This window comes from Scyliorhinus torazame, chromosome 1 (assembly GCF_047496885.1).
Source record: "Scyliorhinus torazame isolate Kashiwa2021f chromosome 1, sScyTor2.1, whole genome shotgun sequence".
Lineage (NCBI taxonomy): Eukaryota > Metazoa > Chordata > Chondrichthyes > Carcharhiniformes > Scyliorhinidae > Scyliorhinus > Scyliorhinus torazame.
The window spans coordinates 107,748,606-107,773,965 of NC_092707.1; the positions used below are offsets into that span (position 1 = coordinate 107,748,606).

The 25,360-nt window shown below is 44.9% G+C and overlaps 1 protein-coding gene across 8 annotated transcripts in view; it reads left to right on the top strand.

Annotated features, from left to right (window-relative positions):
* Positions 1 to 24,894, top strand: part of smpd4 (sphingomyelin phosphodiesterase 4) — an 85,114-nt gene extending 60,220 nt beyond the window's left edge. For 7 of the 8 annotated variants that reach the window (XM_072499426.1, XM_072499463.1, XM_072499444.1 and 4 more), the window contains 8 exons: positions 1,859 to 1,949; positions 3,733 to 3,833; positions 5,132 to 5,295; positions 8,857 to 9,062; positions 10,779 to 11,015; positions 17,984 to 18,115; positions 19,823 to 19,951; positions 23,234 to 24,894. In XM_072499426.1, coding sequence (XP_072355527.1) covers positions 1,859 to 1,949; positions 3,733 to 3,833; positions 5,132 to 5,295; positions 8,857 to 9,062; positions 10,779 to 11,015; positions 17,984 to 18,115; positions 19,823 to 19,951; positions 23,234 to 23,557 — 1,384 coding nt within the window. In that variant the 3' untranslated portion in view covers positions 23,558 to 24,894. The remainder of the gene's footprint in view (positions 1 to 1,858; positions 1,950 to 3,732; positions 3,834 to 5,131; positions 5,296 to 8,856; positions 9,063 to 10,778; positions 11,016 to 17,983; positions 18,116 to 19,822; positions 19,952 to 23,233) is intronic. The other variant, XM_072499493.1, reaches the window with a different exon arrangement.
* Positions 24,895 to 25,360: the final 466 nt, after the last annotated feature.

The following is a 25,360-nucleotide window of genomic DNA, read 5'->3' on the forward strand; positions in this document are numbered from 1 at the left end:
GGGAGGGAACAGAACTGGGTTACAGTAGTGATAATAAGCAGGGTCAGAATGTTGAAGTAAGACATTGGTTGAAGATATTGAAGAAGAGTCAACAACAAGGGAGCAAAGAAAAGCTGTATTGAGCTTATAATTGGAGCAAATGGAATTTTGGCCTTTATAGCTAAAGGAACAGAGTATAAAAGTAGGGAACTGTTTCTGCATTGGTGAGACCGCACCTGGAGTACTATGTACAGTTTTGGTCCCCTTATTTGAGGTTGCATTAGAGGTGGTTCAGAGGAGGGTCACTCGATTGATTGCAGACATTAGGAGGTTTGTTATATGAAGAGCGATCAGTTATATAAAGATCACTCAGTTGAGGCCTGTACTCTCTTGAGTTTAGAAGAATGAGAGAGACCTAATTGAGATATATAAGATGATATTAACAAAGTAGATGTAGAGCAGATGTTTTTTCTTGTGGGGCAATTTAGAACGAGGGGTCATAGTTTTCGGATAAGGGGTAGCAGATTTAAAACCGAGATTAGGAGAAATTACTTCTCTCAAAGGGTCTTGAATCTGTGGAATTCACTACCCCAGAGTGGGGTGGATGCCGGACCTAGAGTAAATTTCAGTTGAAGGGTTATGGAGAATGGACAGGAAAGTGGAAATGAGGCGGATATGAGATCAGCCATGATTGTATTAAGTGGCAGGGCAGGCTCGAGGGGCTGAATTGCCTAATCCTGCTCCCAGTTCTAATGTTCAGAATGATATGCAAGTCTCATTTCAGAACACATGCTGTCTGAATATTGAGATTTGTATCTGGGGAAGCTCAAAGGCCGCAAGAGTAGTGATCTCACATTGAGGGGTGAATGATAAATATTTTGGACAGTACATCCAGAATATTCCTTGAAATTCATCAGGAACATAAACCAGGATATTTAAATTTAACTCCTTGAAAATTAAATGTTAAATTGATAGTCGGAAGGGTGACTTTCCTCAAAGGGACAAACATTTGGAGCCAGGCTGGGTGATGGGGAAATATCTCGTGCTGAAGTGAGCTTGGCTGTGATATGAGAGGACCAGAAGGATGGGTTTTAATGGGAGAGTTGGGAGACTGGATGGATGAGCTTTGCTAGGTAAATTAGAATATTCGAAGGATGGTGGATGGGTTTCTTGAAAGGATGAGAGTCATCAAGCAAATGGCTTCCCCATGTTTGGCTTTGATCATTTTTATTCATTGTCAGGATGTGGGTGACCAGGCTGACCCTTGTTCATTCCTTGTTGCCCTGAGAAGTGGCTTTGTGAACCTCTGAAGTGAGTGTGTCTGTTATCAATAATGATAATACATTTATAGGAGGAAATGTTTTAGTGTTTGGGTTCAATGTGATGTGGGTAGCCTTTCGCCCTCAATGCAGGAGGTTGCATTGCAACATCACAGGTTTGCAGGCGATGATGTAAAGCAGTGTTCCTCAAACTTTTTTTTCCGGGCATCCATTTGTACCAACCAGCCAACCTTCGCGACACACACCGGCCGACCTGCGCGACCTACCATTTTCTCGTGTTTGCTGCTGACAAAAATGGAGGAAATGGTTTTGGGTCCCTTTGGCCCTCGCACATGCTCCTCCAATGGAACCTGTTGGATGAAGGTGAAGTCTTCCGGTGTCGGAAAGTATGCGTCTCCATCTGTCCAAAGTTCTGATTTTTTTTTCCTGTAAAATTTTATCAAATAAAACCCCCCGCCCCCCGAACTTGTAAAAAAAATAAAAATAAAATGAATAAAATAAATGAATACAATGAATAAAACCCCCCCGAACTTGTAAAACAAAAAACTGCGACCGTTTTATTAATAAAAAGCAAGTAATTTGTTCTGATTTTCTTGCAGGGCGGTGATCTCGTGCTTTTTTCAGCAGAAGCTTTATGTATTCCTGCAGCAATGTTTCAATCACTGGCCCCTGGATGCCTCCTTTCGAGCTGTATGTTACAATCTAGCACTTTTTTTTACTGTGTACCGCATAGAATAGCATTTGTACAAAGGAACTATGTTCTCCTTCTAAAATCACAGTAACTAGCATCAGATTTCATAGATGTTTGCCACTTTGCCATGTTCTGATGCTGGGAATTGAATTTCACACTGGTCGGCATTTACAGGCATTTAGTGAGATTATTGAAAGGCGAGAGATTGACTGACAGAATCTTACAATATGCTTAAACAAGGTCAAATTTAAAATTCTCATCCTCGTCTTTAAATCTCTTCTTATTTCTGAAGTTTCCTCCAGCCTTACAACTTTTTGTGAACCCTTAACTCCTCTGGGCTCTTCACCCTCTCCTCCCCACCTGTCACCACCATTGGTGGTCATGCCTTCAACTGCTTAAACTCCATGAACCTGTATTGCCTCTGGCCCCCTTCCTCTCCATCTCAAAGACCCTCCTCAAACCCCAATGCTTTGTGAAATATTGTAAAACAAGTGGTAGCCTTGATCAAATCTGAAATGTATCCCAGTGTCTGGAATTTGGATGTATCAGAACATCATTAAAACATTTGTGGACTTTTACTTTTCTAACAGACCACAATGTAATCCTTGTGTGTTTAGTGTACTGCTATCAATTTAAGAACGAGGAGCAGGAGTACACCACTTGGCCCGTTGAGCTACTCCGCCATTCAATACGATCCTGGCTAATCTTGGGTTTCAACTCCATTTTCCCACCCACTCCACATATTCTTAATTCCCTGAGAGACCAAACATCTGTCTATCCCAGCCTTAAATATATTCAACAATGGAGCTTCCAAAACCCTCTGGGGTCGAGAATTCCAAGGACTCAAACCCCTTTGAGTGAAGACATTTCTCCTCATCTCAACCTAACTGATCAAACCTTTGTCCAGAGACTGGGTTTTAGATTCCCCAACCAGCGGAAAAAATCTCTGTGTCTACCCTATATATATCTTTTCAAAATTTTGCATGTTACAATGAGATCACCTCCTATTTCTAAATTCCAGAGAATATAAACCCAATTTACTCAGCCTCTCAACATGGGACAGTCCCTCATCCCAGGGACCAACCTAGGGAATCAATGTAAGTGTGTCCTTTCGTGAATGTGCTGACCTAAACTGCGCACAATATTCCAGATGTGGCTTCACCAAACCCATGTACAATTGTAGCAAAACTTTGTTATTTTTATCCTCCAATCCCCTTGCAATAAATGCAATTAGCCTTGATTGCTTGCCGGAAATGCATGTGCGGCTTGTACAAGCACACAAGTCTCTTTGACTATCAATACTTGGTAGTCTCGTACCTTTTTAAAAATTCTACTATTTTTATTCTTCTAACCAAATTGAATAATTCCACTTCCTTACATTATACGCCATCTGCCATTTTGTTGCCCATTCACCTAACCTGTCTATATCTCTTGAAGTGTCTGTCCTTCCCACAGTTTTATCTTTCCACCTAGTTTAGTCGCATCAGCAAACTTTGATACTTTGTCAAATATAGATTGTTAATAGCAGGCCCCTCATCTGTTCCCCATATGCAATCGGGAGCAATGCTGATCCTTTCTTACTATTTTGCCAGTGTGTTGCCATGTAGTTATAGTATCATTCTGATTGATCTTTTGTGTGACTGAAATCTTCGGACATAACTCAGCTGAAGGAACAAAATTTCTAATTGTGCTGTCAGGTATTTTTTTCATCACAAATGGCCACTTGGACAGGAGGTTCTGATTTTAACCTGCTTCCATGTTATTTCAATTTTTTCTGTGCAGGTTTTAGAAACGTGGCTCAGCTATCTGCAGCCATGGAGATATGCAGCAGAGAAACTACCCAACTTGATTGAATCTGTGGACCGCAGTGTGCCAGACAAATGGTAAATCACATGAAAGCCCTAGATATAGCAGAGTGAGATTACAGTTAAAATGTAAATGAAAATAGCCTTCCAACTTCGAGTCATTGTCACTTCAATCTGTATTGTCCACTATTGTGCTCACAACCATGTAAAACAGCTTTTATATTTATATTATCCATGTTTACCATTTGAGAGATCTGGACGGTGTTCCCCATCGCTCCTTTTTCCAATAGAAGCAATTCTCGTCCATTAGTCTTGCTGAGAACAATAAACTCTAATTTTCTTAGGTATTGTACCCTGCATTGCACTGAGTATACCAAATTTGTCCTTGCCAATTAGCCTTTGACCTATCAGGAGTGAGGAGAAAGATATATTTTGAGTTCTGGACAGTGGAAGTGAAGTGATTTGGTGAACCAGGTTTTTGCCAAGAGATGTGGGAACTGTAGGTTAATATAAATGAAGCTGTTTGCGTACCAGGATGGTAAATGCTTATATGGACGAGTTAGGTTGAATGTTCTGTTTTCCTGATGCAACTTTATGTATTTTAAGACAGTGAATGGAAGACTTGATCTGGTTGAATTCTAGAAATGGAATGAGATTAAAAAGTTAGAACTATCTTTAATGGGAGTCATGGAAAGGGATTTGGATCTTAGATGTTGTGTTTTATATGGAGGGCGTTTCTACATCAAACTTATTTTGTATTTTCAATGTTATTGAACGAGCACTCGTTTCACTGTTCGATACTGACTGAGATTATTACGCTTTACTCTCAAACTGCCAAGATCTCATTTTAATTTCCTGTGCCATTGTTAGCCTTGGTAATTCCTCAGACTCACTATTTTCTCTGTGCTTTCCCCTCTCCTGCCAAATACAATTAAAGTGGTGGGATCTAATAGAGGTGTTCAAAATTAGTCAGATTTTTGAGAGGTGAAAAGATGTTCCCGATAGATGGTGAGTCATGAAGAAAGGGACACAGGCGGCGAATTATGAGTGCAAGGGCAAATGTGGACATTAGAACAAATTCCTTATTAGAATGTGGGAGCATTGAGGAAGAGATTGGAATATTATTTTAAAAAGAAATTGGATATGTATTGACAAAGGATATTTGGAAATGGGATTAAAGTCAATTCTTCAATTGAAGAGCTAATGGGTACAATGACCAAAGTGGTCATGGAGTACTGTGCAATTTGTTGAGTTTGACAGCTATCTTTGTGGAAACATTGAGTTTGGAGGGTATCTCTGTTTTTCAAAAGTCACAAACTGAAACCATTGGGGTTATTCCATTATATCCTACTCCTAACCATTCTTTTGTGTCACAGGGCACCATTTGTGCAGGAAAACCTGCTGATGTTCACAAAGCTCTTCCAAAGCTTTCTGAATCGAGCTTTGCGCACCGACCTCGTCAGCCCCAAGAATGCACTGATGGTGTACCGAGTGGCCAAGGTATACAGTCAGCCTAACCTCGGTGAAATGATCAATGAAGGTAAGGGTGATGGTCGTGCTAGAACATCATGAAGTCCTTGCTGTTTCCAATTCATTTCCCGCCCTGACACTCCTTCCAGTCATCCAAATCCCTACTCCTCCATGTGGGTAAATCTGTTGTAGTAAATTCGTAATTGATTTCTGAAGAGATAATGGACTGCAAATGCGACAAATGTAATTTATCCGGATTTCAAAAGGCCTTCAACATGGTGTGCCAAAATAGGTTAATTAATAAGGTTAGAAAGTGTGGAGTCGAGCGTTGCAGAATGGATTGTTCGCTGGCTTTGAGACAAAGTGGAGAGTGGGATTAAAGTATAATTATTCAGAGTCACAGACCTGAGAAGTGGATATAGAGGCTCCGCAGAGAAGATTTACAAGGAAGATACCAGAAATGCATGGATGTATGTAACGGGTGTTCCGGCACCCTGGGCAAGTGCATGGTCAACCTCAGCCCCAGGTGCCCTGGGGTCACAACGCAAGTGAATTAACCAACAAATCTTATAAAAATACCCAAAGTCTTTGGCCCAATAATTACAGTCACCAGGTTTGTAAGTTGAAATACAGCTACTGTTTATTTATACCAAGACCTATCATGAAATATGCAGTAAATACAACTGGATAACAACAAGCTAATACCTACTATCCACCCTCTACCCACATACATAAGACAGACAAACACAGATGGGGAGGGGTGGAGGTGAAAAATATTAAGGGTGAAAGTCAAAAGATAAGAGTCTTTTCTTCGATGGTGTTTCTTTGACACACTTTCTCCACCACAAACTGGTTGACTAGAGTCTTTGGTTTACGGCTGGTAATGTTTTTTTTTGTAGAGTCATTCATTCAGGGTTCCTGTAGTTTAGAAAATGCAGTACTCACAGACAGCAGGCTTTCTGGAGAGGCACCTTACTTCTAATAAAACTGGGCCTTCAGCTCAAGGTTCACATGCAGGCCTCTATCTCTCTATAGATAGAGTTGGTCGGTTCTACCTTTGCTTTCCAAGAGGGAGGGTTGGTCAGTTCTGGATTCTGCCTGTACATAGATTAAACAAGCTAAGTCTCTTTTCTTTTAGGAGGGATTAAAAGGCTGAGGGAGACCAAATAGAAACCTTTAAAACCATGGAAGATTTTGATGGGGTGGATACAGAGGGAATTTTTCCTTCTGTGGGGAGGAGAAGATCACATGGCCGTCAATATAAGGTAGTCACCCAGAAATCCAATAGGGAATTCGGAAGACATTACTTTATCTAGTTGTGATGTGGAGACCCCATCTCTGGATCTGTAAGGATTTAATCACCTGCTAATGGTCGCATTCCTAGCATTGTTTGGCATCTTTGAATTTGTCTATATGTGTTTCTGGAACAGACCTCTTCATTCACCTGAGGAAGGAGCAGCGCTCCGAAAGCTAGTGACATCGAAACAAACCTGTTGGACTTTAACCTGGTGTTGTAAGACTTCGTACTTTATCTAGTTGAGTGGTAAGAATGTGGAACTGCTACCACAGGGAATAGTTGAAGTATTGAAGGGAAAATTGGACAAGTGTATGAGAGTGAAGGGAAGAGAGGGTCACAATGACGTGTTTAGATGAGAAAAGATGGGATGAGGGTCAAGTGGAGCATGGTTTGGTCAAATGACCTGTTTCTGTGGCATGTGTCCTATGTAATCCAATGTAATAACTCGTGGCCTCGGGTAAGACTCGAGATTCAGTGGATGTAAAAGCCAGGCCCAATGTGGTAACTGAGCAGAAAAGTCGATGATATGATCTCTTCTTTTTTTCCAAATGAAGGGGCAATTTAGTGTGGCCAATTTGCCTACCCTGCAAATCTTTTGGTTTGTGGGGGTGAGACCCACGCCAACACGGGGATAGAACGTGCAAACTCCTTACGGACAGTGACCCGGGATCGGGATCAAACCCGGGTCCTCAGCATTGTGAGGCAGCAATGCTAATCACTGAGCCACCGTGCCACCTTGATGATATAATCTTAATGTTGAGAGTTAGCTGGGCTTCTGATCACTGACATGTTCTGGGCATTGTGTACAGTCATCCAGTGAGGTACAATAAATCCTTGCTCTGATTGCTTCTCCCGGATCCCATACCAACCCAAATACCAAATATCCCACCTGCAAACTCTGAACTTTCATGTGAAGGACATGCTTCCGGAGTAACCAGTGCTTGTGGAATCTGTACCCAAGGACTGACCAGTGGCTTCAAGAGAAGAGGAAATGTTAGAAACAAGTTAATTGTCAATTATGTTTTGAAAGGCCTGCCACGTGGGGAAATGCACCCCTCGAGAGGCATTGCAGCTCCATCCATTCGTGGCATTATGATGCTGAACCCCATCCAGACAAAGGAAAAGACCCAAAGTATTTACATTTATAAAGAACCTTCCACAACCTCTGTATCCCCCCAATGCTTTACTGACATGAAGTGGTTTTGAAGTCGTGCAAAGTTGGAAATGCAGCAAGCAACTTGTACAACAAAGTGCCGGAAGCAATTATGTAGCACAGTGGTTAGCACTGTTGCTTCACAACGCCAGATACCCGGGTTCAATTCCCGGCTTGGGTCACTGTCTGTGCGTAGTCTGCACGTTCTCCCCGTGTCTGCGTGGGTTTCCTCCCACAAGTCCCAAAAGACGTACTTGTTAGGTGAATTGGGCATTCTGAGTTCTCCCTCTGTACCCGAACAGGTGCCGGAGTGTGGCAACTGGGGGATTTTCACAGTAACTTCATTGCAGTGTTAATGTAAGCCGACTTGTGACAATAGTAAACATCATTATTATCTGATCCGTTTTCAATGATGTTGATTGATTGGGTAAATATTGAGCAGGAGTCAAGGGGCAATGCCCCTGCTGATCACCTAGAAGAGCAGATAGGAGCCTAGGTGTGGCGTCTGATTGGGAAAAATGGCCCCGCTGACAGCGCGGCGCTGCCCTGCCCCCTGCCAGCTGCCTGGTGATCCCTCGCCGCTGGCCTGCCGGACGCCTGTTGCTTCCTCGCTGCTGCCCTGCCAGCCACCTGATGATTCCTCGCCGCTGCCCTGCCTGCCACCTGGTGATCCCTCGCCGCTGGCCTGCCGGACGCCTGGTGATCCTTCGCCGCTGGCCTGCCTGACGCCTGGTGCTTCCTCAGCGCTGCCCTGCCAGCCACCTGATGATTCCTCGGCGCTACCCTGCCTGCCGCCTGGTGATCCTTCGCCGCTGGCCTGCCGGACGCCTGATGATTCCTCGGCGCTGCCCTGGCAGCCTCCTGGTGATCGCACAGCACTGCCCTTCCAGCCGCCTGGTGATTCCTCGGCGCTGCCCTGCCAGCCGCCTGGTGACCACACAGCGCTGCCCCGCCGGCTGTGCAGCAGTCCCTCGGTGACGAGCATCACCCATTTCCCCGCCACCAACACCCATCGCATTACTGCTCCAGAGTGTCCGTCTGAATTGCGTTCAAGACTCTGAATTTGGTGGGATTGCTGCTGGTGAACCACAACTATAACTAATTACCCCCAGGCATTTCCAGCTAACAGTTTTAGTTTCTCTATCTGTGTAAGCTCTCAATTGTGTCTTCTTTTACAATAGCTGAACGCTTGTTCCTGGAGCCTGACCCCATGAACCATCCGAGGCAGCATCGTGTGTACACAACCCCAGGCTTCAGCGGCAGCTTCATGTCATCGTGGCATTCCCCAATGACAGATTCATCCTTCAGGGTGAAAAGTCACGTCTACAATCTGGAGGGACAGGATTGTGTGTACAAGCAAATGTTTGGGGTCGACGTCAGGAACTTGGTAAGTACAAGGTGCTGAGACTTCCTTCCTTAGTGTGCACTTGTGTACGGAGTAAAATGTAACACAGTACAGCTTGAGCAAAGATTCTGTGTGTGGAATACAGCTGGGGGTTATGGGAAAGATGAGAAGAGCAATGGCATTTTCTGCCTCCAAACTCCCTGAAAACAGAGATACAGGCCCCGCAGGTACTGACTGTCACTTGCGAATGGATCCCACAGGAACGGATCCCACCTGCACTAATTCTCACAGGTACATGCCCCAATGGCACTGATTTCCACTGCGGGGGGTGTGCCCTGGTGGCGCTGATTCCCACTAGGGGGCATGCCCTGGAGGTGCTGATTCCTGCTATGGGGCGTGCCCTGGAGGTGGGGATTCCTGCTGAGGGGGGTGCCATGATACAGATTCTCCCTTACAGGGCGGGGGGGGAACGCGTATTCTCGCTTGGACAGGGGTGGGGGTGGTGTGGCATGGATTCTCACTTGTATGGGGAGGGGTCTGTGTTCCGGTGGTGGGATTCCCACTTGGGTGGGTGGGGGGGGAGGGGTCCCACTTGGGTGGGTGATGGGGGGAGGGGTCCCACTTGGGTGGGTGATGGGGGGAGGGGTCCCACTTGGGTGGGTGGAGGGGGAGGGGTCCCACTTGGGTGGGTGGGCGGGTGGGGTCCCACATGGGTGGGTGGGGGGGGTCCCACTTGGGTGGTTGGGGGGGGGGGGGGTCCCACTTGGGTGGGTCCGGGGGGGGCGGGGGGCATGCCCGGTGGCGTTGATTCCTGTTTTGGGGGGAGTGATGTGGACTCCCACGAGCTGCGTGTTTGGTGGCGCAGATAGAGAATGAATCCCACTGTAACTCCCTGATATCCAAGCTCTTTTTGAGGGACTGTCTTTTTGCCAGATTGTGTCTTTCTGCCTAGCTAATGGTAAATGAGGAGCTGAGTTCCTGCAATTTTTGGCCCAGCACGTTAGTGCAGTGGCAGACTGCCGTATTGGGCTTGAATGTTCTTTTATAACTAATTGTTTGGTTTTGCTCAATAACCTCTATTTACTTGTGTTTCATAAGAGGGTATCGAACAAGGGCAGCACGGTGGCGCAGTGGGTTAGCCCTGCTGCCTCACGGTGCTGAGGTCCCAGGTTCGATCCCAGCGCTGGGTCACTGTCCGTGTGGAGTTTGCCCATTCTACCCGTGTCTGCGTGGGTTTCGCCCCCACAACCCAAAGATGTGCAGGGTAGGTGGATTGGTCACGCTAAATTGCCCCTTAATTGGAAAAAATGAATTGGGTACTCTAAATTTATTTTTTAAAACGAGGGTAGCGAACAAAATGTGACACTGAACCACGAGGTATTCGTCCAGCTGACCAAACGTTGGTTAAAGTCGGAGGTTTTGAGGAGTGTCTTGGAGCAGTGCAAGACTGAGCGGTTTCGAGGGGGAATTCCAAAGCTCAAGCCCAGGTAGCTGAAGGCACAGGCAATTGTGATGGAGATTACAGGGGGGGTGGGGGGGCAAGGCTGCGTAGGGGTTTAAAAACCAGGATGGGAATTTTACAATGAAGCTATTAATCGGCCTGGGAGCCAGTGGCCAAGGATGGTGGATGGGTGAAAGGGACCTGGTGCGAGTCGGGCCACAGGAAGCGAAGTTTGAGTTGAGCTGATGTGCAAGGCCAAGTTAAATGGCAGGTAAGTGAGTGGAAAAGTGATGTCTAAGCATTGGCTCCTCCTGCAGGTACTGAAACTGGCACAGCTAATAGCACAGGCCAAGCAGACTGCCAAATCCATCTCCGATCACACAGCTGAACAGTCCACAGGCCACTCGCTCATGTCCTTATTGGGCCTGACTACCTATGATTTCAACACCTCTGCTTACGGAGGCAACGACCTGGATGACCTGGGACCTGATGAGATACGAAAAACGGATGAGTATTTGGAAAGATCACTGGAGTACTTGTGTCAGGTGTTCAAGGTAAGATTGACATTCTCAGTGTTTGATTCAAGCTGGGCCCTGCTCAGGACATAGTGGAGTCCTCTGGTGTTGCTCAGTCTGGTTCCTCTGTTCATATCCTTGCATTGCTCAGGGACAACTGAATGTTTATGTTCCCTAGGTCGAAAGAATTCTTGCTGGGTTATTCTAACTCCGTAACATGGCTATCAGTCTTTGAAGGAAGTACGGGGATTTGGACTAATGTTTTAACATCTCGGGTCTTTTTTTTAAGCTCCAAGCCTGTACCACTGTTAGAGGGGAGGGGTGGGGTCCTTGGTGTTTGCAGACTTTAAAGGATAATTCTGTTGCATTATGCAACACACACATACACTCATCTGGGTGACCTTTCTGATTCATGCTCCTTCCCCATACATGATGGTTCAACACAATTCACCAGAAAAGCCCCCTTTGCCCTATAAACTATTACTTAAGATTCTGGGTAGTGAACCAGAGATGAGCCGTGATTTGTTTTCACTGTTTAGATACTGGAAATGTATCTTGATCCACCTTCCAAATCTCTGTCTCAACGCTGCTAATAAACCACATAAATCAGCTGTCACTTTTCATTGTATTATATTATATTGTAAAGAATCTGACTAAGATTGCAATGATCTCCAAAATCAAGAAAAACTCTTATTCAGCATTTGCTTCAGTAAGTTTGGACCATCGACAGGTGATGAAAAGGTTTTGTGAGTTTGATCTTGCGGATGGACCTCCCAGCTCTAAAAACATATCGTGGAATCGAGGAGCTAGCCACCAGCCCAATTCCCCTTCTGTCTTTTGAAGTTGGGCTGATACAAAAGATAAATTTGAAAATTGATCAAAAATGTTCACCAATGTAGTTCAAAGCCTCCAAACCCCGTAGAAAGCCTATTTCATTTAATTAATTTACAGGATGTGGGCGTCACAGGTGAGGCCAGAATTTATTGCCCATCACGAGGTGGTGGTGAGCTACCTTCTTGAACCATTTCACGGTGTCTAACTCCACTTACGTGGTGGACCTGGTCCAACATCCTGGCACTTGGTGTTGGCCTATTCAAAGGTTTTTTTTATTCATTCTTGCAATATGGGTGTCACTGGCTAGACCAGCATTTATTGCCCATCTCTAATTGCTCCTTATGAGTCGCCTTTTTGAACCGCTGCAGTCCATGTGGTGTTGGTACACCCACTGTGCTGTTTGGGAGGGAGTACCAGGATTTTGACCCGGTGACTGTGAAGGAACAGCGATATTTCCAAGTCAGGATAGTGGAGAACTTGCAGGTAGTGGTGTTCCCATATATCTGCTGCCCTTGCCCTTCTAGGTGGTGGAGGTTGCCTAACAGACCTTGGTGAATTGCTGCAGTGCATCTTGTAGATGGTACACACTGCTGCTACCATGTAACACCAATTGGATTGGATTTGTTTATTGTCACGTGTTCCGAGGTACAGTGAAAAGTATTTTCCTGCGAGCAACTCAAACAGATCATTTAGTTCATGAAAAAAGGAAATAAAAAGAAAATACATAATAGGGCAACACAAGGTACACAGTATAAATACATAGACACCGGCATCGGGTGAAGCGTACAGGGGTGTAGTGTTAATCAGGTCAGTCATTAAGGGGGTTGTTTAGGAGTCTGGTAACAGCGGGGAAGAAGCTGTTTTTGAATCTGTTCGGACGTGTTCTCAGACTCTTTTATCTTCTGCCCGATGGAAGAAGTTGGAAGAGTGAGTAAGTTGGGTGGGAGGGGTCTTTGATTATGCTGCCCGCTTTCCCCAGGCAGCGGGAGGTGTAGATAGAGTCAATGGATGGGAGGCAGGTTTGTGTGATGGACTGGGCTGTGTTCACGACTCTCTGAAGTTTCTTGAGGTCTTGGACTGAGCAGTTGCCATACCAGGCTGTGATGCAGCCCATTAGGATGCTTTCTATGGTGCATCTGTAAAGACTGGTAAGAGTCAGTGTGGGCATGCCGAATTTCCTTAGTTTCCTAAGGAAGTGTAGGCGCTGTTGTGGATGTATTGACTGTTTAAGATAGTAGAAGAGAAGAGATGCCAATCAAGCTGCTTTCGCCTGGATGGTGTTGAGGTTCATGAGCATTGTTGGAGCTGCACTCATCAAGGCAAGTGGAGAGTATTCCGCCATGCTCCTTATAGGTGGTGGGCAGGCTTTACGGGGCTTCAGGAGGTGAGTTACGCACTACAGAATTCCCAACCTCTAATCTGCTCTTGTAACCATAGTATTTATATGGCTAGTCCAGTTCAGTTTCTGGTCACTGGTAACTCCCAGTTGATTGTGGGAGATTCAGCGATGGTAATGCCATTGAATATCAGGCGATGGTTAGACTCTCACTTGTTGGACATGGTCATTGTCTGGCACTTGAGGCGCGAATGTTACTTGCTCCTTGACAAGGCCTGAATATTGCCCAGATGTTGCTGCATGCTGTCTTGGACTGCTTCAGTGTCTTGGGAGTCATGAATGGCATTGAACACTCTGAAATCATCAGTGAACATCCCACTTCTAGCCATCTGTAGGAGGTAAGATCATTGAAGCAGTGGAAGATGGTTGTGCCGAGGACGCTACCCTGAGAAACACCTGCAGTGATATCCTGGAACTGAGATGCTTCACCTCCAACCACCACAACTGTCGTCTTCTGTGCGAGACAGGACTCCAACCAGTGGAGAGCTCTCTCTGTTGCCCATTGACTCAATGCTCCTTGATGCCATATTCTGTAAAGCCTGTCTGATGTCGAAAGAGGTCAGTCCTACCTCATATTACAGTGACAGACATGAGAAAGATTTTGGTCTGCATTTTGCATGTTCTTTGGATGCATAAATGCACACAATCTAAGCCAGTCTCTGGGTGCAAGGTCCTGCACTTAATTTGTACTCATTGTGTTGGTGCTAACTGTTAATATTAGATTGATGTAAATATGTAAAAACTCTTGGTACTACTGCTTCAGAGGCCTGCTGTAAAATGCCTGAAATTCTAGATAAAGAATATCGGCATGCTAGTTCTTTTTTCCTTTTTTTAAAATAAATTTAGAGTACCCAATTCTTTTCTTTTCAATTAAGTAGCAATTTGATGGAGCCAATTCACCTACCCTGCACATCTTTGGGTTGCGGGCGTGACACTCGCGCAGACATAGTAGAATGTGCAAACTCCACACTGGCAGTGACCCAAGGCCTGGATCGAACCTGGGGCCTCGGTGCCACGAGGCAGCAGTGCCAACCACTGCACCACCGTGCCATCTTAGTTCTTTTTCCAACTTTTTCGTGGCCGAAACTATATTCTGACATTTCTCAAGAAATGGTTGGGAAAGTTTTTTATATCTCATTACTTTGAGCCCTCCAGCATCTTGCCCATCTTATTGGAGTCTGCAATACAATATCAGGGTGTGTGGTTCTCCAATCCTGCATTTCCATCCCCCTGATCCTCATTCACCTGCCAGTGGAAATAGTCTTCACAGAATCGCAGAATTGTTACATAGCAGAGAGAGGCCATTCGGCCCATTGTGTCTGCACCAGCTCTCAAAACGGGCATTCCTCTGCCCATCGTTTCTATTCAAATAATCATCAAATGTTCTCCTGGATTTTTAAATAAATTTAAAGTGCCCAATTTTTTATCCAATTAAGGGGCAATTTAGCGTGGCCAATTCACCTACTCTGCACATCTTTGGGTTGCGGGGGTGAGACTCATGTAGGCATGGGTAGAATGTGCAAACTCCACACAGACAGTGACCCGGGGCCGGGGTCGACCCCAGGTCCTCGGCGATGTGAGGCTATTGCGCCACTGTACCACCCTTCGAATGTCCTCTTTAACGCCTCGATTGAATCTGCCTCCACCACACTTCCAGGCCATACTCACTGTGTGAAAGGTTTTTCTCACATCATCTTTGCTTCTTTTGCAAATCACTTTAAATCTGTGCCTCTCTTTCTTGATCCTTTTGCAAGTGGGAACAGTTTCTCGCTATCAACTCTGTCCAGCCCCCCTCATGATTTTCAACATCTCTATCAAATCTCCTCTTAGCCTTCTTGTCCCCAAGTAGAACAGTCCCAACCTCTCCAATCTATCCTCATAACTGAAGTTTCTCATCCCTGGAACCATTCCTGTAAACTTTTTCTTCACTCTCTCCGATGTGTTCACATCCTTCCTAGAGTGTGGTGCCCAGAACTGTGCACAATATTCCAGCTGAGGACTAACTAGTGTCATGTACACGTTCAGCATAACCTCCTTGTTCTTGTATTCTGCCCCTGTTAATAAAGCCCAGAATACTATTTGCTTTATTAACTGCTCTCTCCACCTCTCCTGCTACCTTCAATGGTCTAAGCGCTTACACAACCAGGTCCCTCTGTTTCTGCATCTCTTTAATTTTACCCCTTATTTTATCTTGTTCCTCCATGTTCTTCCTAGCAAGGTGCATCACCTCATACTTCTCATTGAACTTAATCTGCCACCTATCTGCCCACTCCACCAACTTGTCTTTGTTCCTTTGAAGTTCTACATTGTCCTCTTCACAGTTTGCAATACTTCCAAGTTTTGTATCATCTGCAAACTTTGAAATTTTACCCTATACCATCTGGCACCAGAAGGTAATGATAGGGTTCAGGTGTTTCACTCACTGTTACTGACTGTTCCTTTCTGGGTTCTGCTGTGTCTCACCATGTGTTTGCTGCTCCTGGATCACAGCAAATTCTAGCTTTCACCACTTCTCCATTCTCCAATCCTCTCTTTTTCTACCTCCACCTGAGAGACCTCATCATCTTGATGTTCACTGCCTCCCTCCCCGAAGCAGGATCAAGATTTCATAGAATAGATTTCATAGAATTTACAGTGCAGAAGGAGGCCATTCGGCCCATCATGTCTGCACCGGCTCTTGGAAAGAGCACCCTATCCAAGGTCCACACCTCCACCCTATCCCCATAACCCAGTAACCCCACCCAACACTAACGGCAATTTTGGACACGAAGGGCAATTTATCATGGCCAATCCACCTAACCTGCACATCTTTGGACTGTGGGAGGTAACCGGAGCACCCGGAGGAAACCCACGCACACAGGGAGGATATGCAGACTCCGCACAGACAGTGACCCAAGCCGGAATTGAACCTGGGACCCTGGAGCTGTGAAGCAATTGTACTATCCACAATGCTACCGTGCTGCCCTAAGAGTCCTGAAATAATCTATTGCTGGCTAATAATGAAGCTTTTAAACCATAACACTGCCTGGACAGAACAGGAATGCAGTGCCTGGGAAGGGGGTTGAGGTAGGAATAAGTGGAGATGGTTGTCGGCTTCAAATTCCTAGGTGTGCACATCACCAAAAATCTGTCCTGGTCCACCCACGTCGACACGACCGCCAAGAAAGCACAATGGCCCCTATACTTCCTCAGGAAACTAAGGAAATTCGGCATGTCCACACTGACTCTTGCAAAACCTTTACAGGTGCACCATAGAAAGCATCCTATCTGGCTGCATCACTGCCTGGTATGACAACTGCTCGGCCTAAGACTGCAAGAAACCTCAGAGTCGCGAACACAGCCCAGTCCATCACACAAACCCGCCTCCCATCCATTTACTCCATCTACACCTCCCGCTGCCTGGGGACAGTGGGCAGCATAATCAAAGACCCCTCCCACCCGGCTTACTCACTCTTCCAACTTCTTCCATCAGGCAGGAGATACAGAAGTCTGAGAACATGCACGAACAGATTCAAAAACAGCTTCTTCCCAGACTTCTAAACGACCCTCTTATGGACTGATCTAATTAATACTCTCTGTATGCTTCATCCGATGCCGGTGTCTTGATATTTACATTGTATATCTTGTATTGCCCTATTAAGTATTTTCTTTTCTTTTCATGTACTAAATGATCTGTTTGCATTGCTCGCAGAAAAATACTTTTCACTGTACTTCGGTACATGTGACAATAAACCAATCCAATCCAATTTTTTTTTAAATACTTGGATGAGCACTTGAAATGTCATACATAATATTCAAGACTGGACAAGTGCTGGGAAGTGGGGTAAGTGTAGATTAGAGTAGGGTCTTTTTTTGTCGGTGCGGGCTTGATGGGCCGAACGGATTCTGTACTGTTTGATTCTGAGTAATTCCCTGGCTATGTTCTCTCCCATAAATGATTAGTTAGCTAATCAGTCTCTGCCTTCACCATGTAAACAAAAAGGCAATTAATGAAAAATAAAAACAAAATGCTGGAAAAACTCAGCAGTTCTGACAACATCTGTGGAGAGAGGAAACAGTTAACGTTTTGAGTTCAATATAACTGTTCTCCAGAGCTCAATGATAAAAAGACTTGAACCGTTCCCCTCTCCACAGATGCTGCCCACTTTTATTTGAGGGTTGCCGATTTCCTATTTCACATCCGTACCTACAGCCATATTGATCCCTTCATATTGAATTAGTTGGCAGACCAGAATCCCTAAGATATTAATGTTGAATAGTTACAGACCAAGGAAGCTGATTCACTCCAGTTCCCTTCCCCGGTGCACACAATAATAATAATCTTTATTGTCACAAGTCGGCTTGCATTAACACTGCAATGAAGTTACTGTGAAAAGCCCCTAGTTGCCACATTCCGGCGCCTGTTCGGATACACTGAGAATTCAGAATGTCCAATTCACCTAACAGCACGTCTTTCGGGACTTGTGGGAGGAAACCAGAAATCCGGAGGAAACCTACGCTGACACACGGAGAACGTGCAGACTCCACACAGACAGTGACCCAAGCCGGGAATTGAACCTGGGACCCTGACGCTGTGAAGCAACAGTGCTACCGTGACGCACAAATACACACCCTCCCAAAAGCAGCCACAGAAAGCCCTTCTAACGTGGTATAATGTCTGTAATCTTCAAAATCCCAATATATATTTAAGAAATCGGATAATCCTCCGCGCTGAACTCAATAACTGAGTGATTTAGTAAAACCTCAAGGTGATGAAACTGATATGGACCCTCCACAGCTCAGCACGCCAAATCTGCCATCCCTGGCAACAAATGTGGGCGCAGCCAGCGACGAAAATGGAAAGCACCAAATGCCTGACTGTATTCCGGGAGAGAATGGGCTGACCCTGACCCAACTGGGCAGGTATCAGGTACGTGCGTACTCGCTCGGAGTGTCTCTGGTATGTTGCAGTGAGTGACGGTCTGGTTGGAATTGGGGCTTTACGTTTGTGGGTTTCCATGTCTAGGTGCAGTCAGTCGAGAGCAGGTACGTCAGTAGTTGTTCTTCATTCTTATTCAGCGTGGAGCAGGCAACTGAAGTGGTTTCTGAGTACTGAGCCAGTGCAGGGTTTCACCGGGTTGTGTCTGTTACTCCCATCTTTCTGATTTCCATCTTGTCTTTGGGTGAATTCCAGTTTCCTATATTTTCCGAATGCCCAATACCTAACTCCAGGGTGAGTTGTACAGGAAGTCGAAGGAGGTTAGAGAGTGATTATAAACTTAATCTCTCCTCTTAGAAATTGACTTAAGATGTAACAAAGTGGAACTTCCCCAATACTCTTCATTTGTTCAATGAGTAATTGCAATGCTTTACCCAGGAAAGTCCATGGCTTGTTTTAAACTCTGAACTTGGACCAGAGCAGTATGGAGGGAGTGACACTTGAAGTCAAGGCTGGGGAGGGTAAAACTCATCATGGTGACCAGCACGTGTGAAACAGCATTGCAAACTGAGGATTGAAAACAGCAAGAAATCCTGCTTGATTAGAATTGAGAACACTGGGGGAGCAGATGGAATCGAATCATTGACAAGTCATCGAGGTGCAGCCTCAGATGATGCTCACTCTCACTGGGCTATAATTTCAGTGTGCTGGGTGCTCTCCAAGCCCCAACTGGAGGCAGAGGACTGGGGAGCTGTATAGATAGCCTTGTGTACCACTGTCTGTGGATGTACTGGGATAGTCTGCCACGTGTATCATTGTCTGTGGATGTACTGGGATAGTCTGTCACGTGTACCATTGTCTGTGGTTGTACAGGGATAGTCTGCCATGTGTACCATGGTCTGGATGTACTGGGATAGTCTGCCATGTGTACCATGGTCTGGATGTACTGGGATAGTCTGCCATGTGTACCATGGTCTGGATGTACTGGGATAGTCTGCCATGTGTACCATGGTCTGGATGTACTGGGATAGTCTGCCATGTGTACCATGGTCTGGATGTACTGGGATAGTCTGCCATGTGTACCATGGTCTGGATGTACTGGGATAGTCTGCCATGTGTACCACTGGCTGTGGGTGAACTGGGATAGTCTGCCACGTGTACCATTGTCTGTGGATGTACTGGGATAGTCTGCCATGTGTACCATTGTCTGTGGGTGTCCTAGGATGGAGTGTCATGTGTACCACTGGCTGTGGGTGAACTGCGATAGAGTGCCATGTGTACCACTGTCTGTGGGTGTACTGGGATAGAGTGCCATACATACCATTGTCTGGATGTACTGGGAAAGTCTGCCATGTGTACCATTGTCTACTGGGAAAGTCTGCCACGTGTACCATTGTCTGTGGATGTACTGGGAAAGTCTGCCACGTGTACCATTGTCTGTGGATGTACTGGGATAGTCTGCCACGTGTACCATTGTCTGTGGATGTACTGGGAAAGTCTGCCACGTGTACCATTGTCTGTGGATGTACTGGGATAGTCTGCCACGTGTATCATTGTCTGTGGATGTACTGGATAGTCTGTCACGTGTACCATGGTCTGGATGTACTGGAATAGTCGGTCGCGTGTACCTTTGCGGATGTATTGGGATAGTCTGTCATGTGCACCATTGTATGTGAATGTACTTGTGTTTATTTGCAGATTATAAATGGGCTCCGAAGGTTTGAGGTAGAATATCGGGGAGACCCTGAGCTGCAGCCAATTCGCAGCTATGAGAGTGGTCTGTTGGTGCGTCTCCTCTTCCAATTATCGTCTTATATCAATCTGCGGGTAAGTTGGTAATTGTAATCACTCTTAGTTAGCACTAATCCTTTCACTTCTATCCAAAGTTGACCGCACATGTGAACAATGTTTCCCCCTTTCTCTTGGGCCTTGGCTTTGCTATAATTTTTATTATTAATAAAAAGACTGTACCTTAAAGTTAATAAGTCACTCTGATTACATCGGGTTCGTTTGAGGAAAATGAGGGTGGGAATTGCAGGGGAGCTGGCCATAATCTTCCAGTTTTCCTTCGTCTCAGGAGTGGTGCTAGAGGACTGGAGAATGCAAATGTTACATCCTCGCTCAAAAGGAGATAAAAGGATAAACTACAGACCAGTTTAACCTGGCTAGTGGGAAAGCTTTCCTAAATAATAATGGATCAAACTTAACAATCACTTGGACAATTGTGGATTAACTAAGGAAAGTCAACATGCATTGTTAATGGGCAATCGTTTTTAGCTAACTGGATTGAGTTTTTTGATGAGTTAACAGAGAGTGTTGATACGCTGAATGTAGTGACAAAAGGCCACACAACAGGATTGTCAGCAAAGTTGAAGCCCGTGGAGCAAAGGGGATGGTGGCAGAATGGATGGAAAGTTGGCTCAGTGACCAAAAACAGTGGTGGTAAATGTTTTTTTTCCAGACTGAGGGGGTGGACAATGATGCTACCCAGGAGTCAGCACTAGGACCATTGCTTTTCTTGTTATATGTTAATGACCTAGACTTTCGTGTACAGGGGACCATTTCAAAATTTGCAGATGACAAAGTTTGGACATAATGTGAACTGAGATGGATATTGAAAATTTCAAAAGGACTCAGACAGGCCACAGGGCTGAAGGAATTCAATGCAGGAAAATATGAAGTGATGTATTTTGGCAGGAATAACATGGCGAGGCAATATAAAATAATGTGTGCAATTCTAAAGGAGGTGCAGGACAGAGGTATGTGCCTGAATTATTGGCAGGACAAATTGAGGAAGTGGTTAATCAGGAATATGGGCTCTTGGGCTTTACAGAGGCTGAGAGCATAAGAGAAAGATAATTATAATGAACCTTTCTAAAACACTAGTTTGGCCTCAACTAGAGCATTGCATCCAATTCTGGGTGCCACGCTTTAGGAAAGATGTGAAGACATTAGAGAGAGTGCAGGAAAGATTCACGAGAATGGTTCCAGAGATTAGGAACTTAAGTTACCTGGAGGGATTAGAGAAGCTGGGGCTGTTCCCCTTGGAGAGAGAGTAGGTTGAGAGGGGATTTAATAGAGATGTTCAAAATCATGAAAAGTCTGGTTAGAGTAGAAAGGGTGAAAGTGTTCCTGGTGGCAGAGCAATATGAACCAAAGGAGGTAGATTTAAGGTGATTTCCAGAAGAACCAAAGGCGTCATGAAAATCTTTCCAAGCGGTGAGTGGTTAGGATCGGGGATACGCTATCTTGGAGGCAGATTCGATCAGGGCTTTCAAATGAGCGTTGCATAAGCACCTGATTTGCAGACTTGATGAGAAAGGGCAGGGGAATGGAACCAGCTAAGTTCCTCGCGCAAGATAATGGACTGAATGGCCGCCTCCTGTCCTTTGTCATTCTATGATCCAGTCGATCATGTATGTTCTGACAGAAACTGAATAGAAAGTGTTAAAGATGCACAGTGGGTTCACCTTAAACAGCGATTGAACAGGTATTCACCAGTTTGAAATGTTAAAACAATATTTTTCTCCCTTTAGATGGACGTTTGTTTAATTCTTTAATTCTTTAGCGGTCTGTCTCCTATCTCACTTTGATTTCTGTTCCTTTCTTTGTACCTCTGAGTCGGAAGATTCTGTGTTCAAAGTCCATTCCAGAGTACTAAATCTAGGCTGACGCCCCAAAGCAATACTGTGGGAATGCTGAATTGTCACAGTGCTAGCTTTTAGGTGAGGGAAACAGAGGCCCGGTCTCTTCCCTCGAGTGGATATAAATGATGCCATAAATGATTATACTTTGAGGAGAGGCATGGTGGTGCAGTGGTTAGCACTGCTGCCTCACGGATCCAAGGACCCCGGTTCGATTCTGGCCCCGGGTCACTGCCTGTGTGGAGTTTGCACATTCTCCCCATGTCTGCGTGGGTCTCACCCCCACAACCCAAAGATGTGCAGAGTAGGTGAATTGGCCGCGCTAAATTGCCCCTTAATTGGGAAAATAAATCAATTGGGTACTCTAAATTTATAAAAAAGAGATTTTACTTTGAAGAGTTAGAGACTTCTCCCTGGTGATCTGGCAAATATTTACCCCCAGATCAGCATCATCGGGTCATTGTCACATTGCTGTTTGTAGGAGTTTGCTGTGTGTAAATTAGTTGCTGCGTTTAAATTGGTTGCTGAGTTTTCCTACATTACAACAGGGACTACGCTTCAGAAATACTTCATTGGCTGTGAAGCACTTTGAAGCATCCTGAAACCATGAAAGGTGCTAAATAAATGTGTTTGGCTAATTCCCGGGATAAGGATGGTTGAGCAAATTGGGCCTGTATTCAGTGGAGTTTGGAAGAGAGAATGGTGATCTTATCATCAGGACAGCACGGTAGCATAATGGGTAGCACAATTGCTTCACAGCTCCAGGGTTCCAGGTTCGATTCCGGCTTGGGTCACTATCTGTGCGGAGTCTGCACATCCTCCCCGTGTGTGCGTGGGTTTCCTCCGGGTGCTCCGGTTTCCTCCCACACTCCAAAGATGTGCAGGTTAGGTGGATTGGCCATGATAAATTGCCCTTAGTGTCCAAAATTGCCCTTAGTGTTGGGTGGGGTTACTGGGTTATGGGGATAGGGTGGAGGTGTTGACCTTGGGTAGGGTGCTCTTTCCAAGAGCTGATGCAGACTCGATGGGCCGAATGGCCTCCTCCTGCATTGTAAATTCTATGAAATCTTACTGAAACAGTGTTCTGAGGGGGTTTGACAGGGAGATGTTGAGCAGATGTTTCCTCGTAGGGGAATCCGGAACTCAGGAGGCACTGTTTCAAAGTAAGGGATTGCCCAGTTAAGATAGTGATGTAGAGGAATTTTTTTCTGAGTCATTAGAATTCTCTTCCCCAGAGAGCAGTCGAACCTGGGTCAGTTATTATATTCAAGGCTGGCTTGGACAGATTTTTGATTTACAAAGGGGCTGAGGGTTCTGAGGAGCAGGTGACAAAGTGGAATTAAGGACATAATCTGATCAGCCATCACCTGATTGAATGACTGAACAGGTTTGAAGGGCCACATGTTCAAAACCTGCTTCAGTTCCTCATGTTCTTAACACTTTTTTTTGTGTGTGTGTCTTGCAGTTTGCTGGAGAAATGGGCGCCCTGTGTCAGCGGAATGGTATAATGGGGAAATTGGCTCGCTATTACCTGACCTACCCAGAGTTGAGCCGGAGGATAAAGTCGGGTCCTGTGATGTGCCGCAGCTTCCAGCAACACCAGCCCCGGCTCAGCCTCCGCTTCCTGGCCAGTTACCGCACGCTCTTCTCCTTCTTCGTCTGTATGGTTATCGGTGCCACGCTCAGTCTGCACCCCTTGGCTTCTTTTCTGTTGATCCTCATCTTCTGGTTTCTCTACGGGATCGTATGGGCTCTCTATACAGATCAAACTAAACCTCACCAAGCTTGAAAATAATTCAGTTCTTCTATTTTTCTACTTTCCTCAGAATTTTTTTTAAAATTGTAAAAACGGAGGTTAATCCTGGATCAGATATCAATATCTTAAGTTTTTTTAAAATAATTGCAGCTATTTAATATTACTGTCAGCGCTGACGAGAGGATTTATTTTTTACAGATGGCAGTGTTCCTTTTTGTTTGTGGCTAAGTGTTCCATCATCCTAATTTTAGTATTCAGTGTGATGTGACCGCGGTGAAGATTTGTCAGCAGAAACAGCGATTGACAACATGGCCTGCACATGGATTTTATTCACAGCTCCAGGAGTGTGCTTCCGTTCACGGGTCTAGTTCACTTCCCAGCTCCGCACTGTAGCTGGCTGCGACTATTCTCTAAAAACCGGATTGTCTTGTACCCACTGACATCAATCCGCATTGGAGCCAAGTTGAAGAGCACAGCCTGATGAGGGACCATCCACCTAACTATGTGCATCAAGCTCCAATCCAGATGATGCTGATCTCTTCAAACTAAGGGAACATTGGTATTGCAAAGGTCGCAGTTATGTAACCTCATCCTCCATTTGAATTTTGCTGTGCTTTGAGAATTACAGTTGGTAAACTGAAATGCAAAACACTGCAGATGCTGAAAATCAAAGACAAAAGCAGAAAATGCCTGAAATACTCAACAGACCAGGCAGCTCCTGGGTAGAGAAAAACAGTTAAAAATTTCAAGCCAATGACCTGAGCTTAAATGAAATATCATCGACCTGAAACGTTAACTCTTTCTCTTTCCACAGATGTCAGACCTGGTGTTTCCAGCATTTGTGTTTTTTCCTTGAGTTGATGGACCGTGTCTGGACTAAAAGATTGGGAGGGGGGAGGTAGGATGGAGATGAAAGGAAGCAAAATCTCCAAATGAGGACTGCAGTGTCTGTGGAAGTCAATCCAAGTGTTCTATACTTTATGAACTTGAGACACATTATTAATCCTAAGTGCTCTAATTAATCCGAAACACTAGTGACATCTCATGGGATGTTTCAAGTTTAATGCTAATTTCAGAGATTTGAAATGATTCACTTTCCTAAAATGTCAGTTTAAAAACTCTCTGCCATGAAAGAAGGATGTACTGATTGACATAGCTGCCTCAGATCGCTCATGTCCTCTCTGCCCTTGCCCCTTTCTGTATCTTTAACATGGCAATTGTTGAAATTCAGCAAAGTTAATTCGGAGGTGACTATTGTTAATTTCCTGTGTAAAAGGAAATGTCTTGTTTAAAATGGTGTCAGCCATATTAATGGAAAACGTAAAATGTATTTTTTAATGAATTTGATAAATCTTTAATTTACTGTTTAATTTGATGTGTTCATATTCTGCAGAAGAATCAAAATCACAAATAGACCTAGGAATGAGGTTCTACTGGATGAGTTTGAGGTGCTTGGTTGAAATGCAAAATGCAGAGGTGGTAAAGATTGTTAACTGAACCATGTGCAAATTGGTGAAATTAGAAAGCTAAATGTATTTAAGGGGGTGGTGTGGGAGACGGGAGCTTTGATTTGTCGGGGACTGACACCCAGTGTCAGGACAGGCTGTGCTTCATTCAGACTGGACACCATGTCTTGGCAAATAGACAGGACTTTAAGAGAGTGATCATTTTATGTAGTAAACTTGAGGACTGATTGTGTTTTAGAAATCAAAAGGATGACCAAGAAATTGATGAAGAGAATAGGGTCTCAACTATTTATGATCAATGTTAATAACTTGGATAAACTGATATGAAAACAAGTTGTGGGGAGGATACAAAGAGACTCCAAAGGCATAT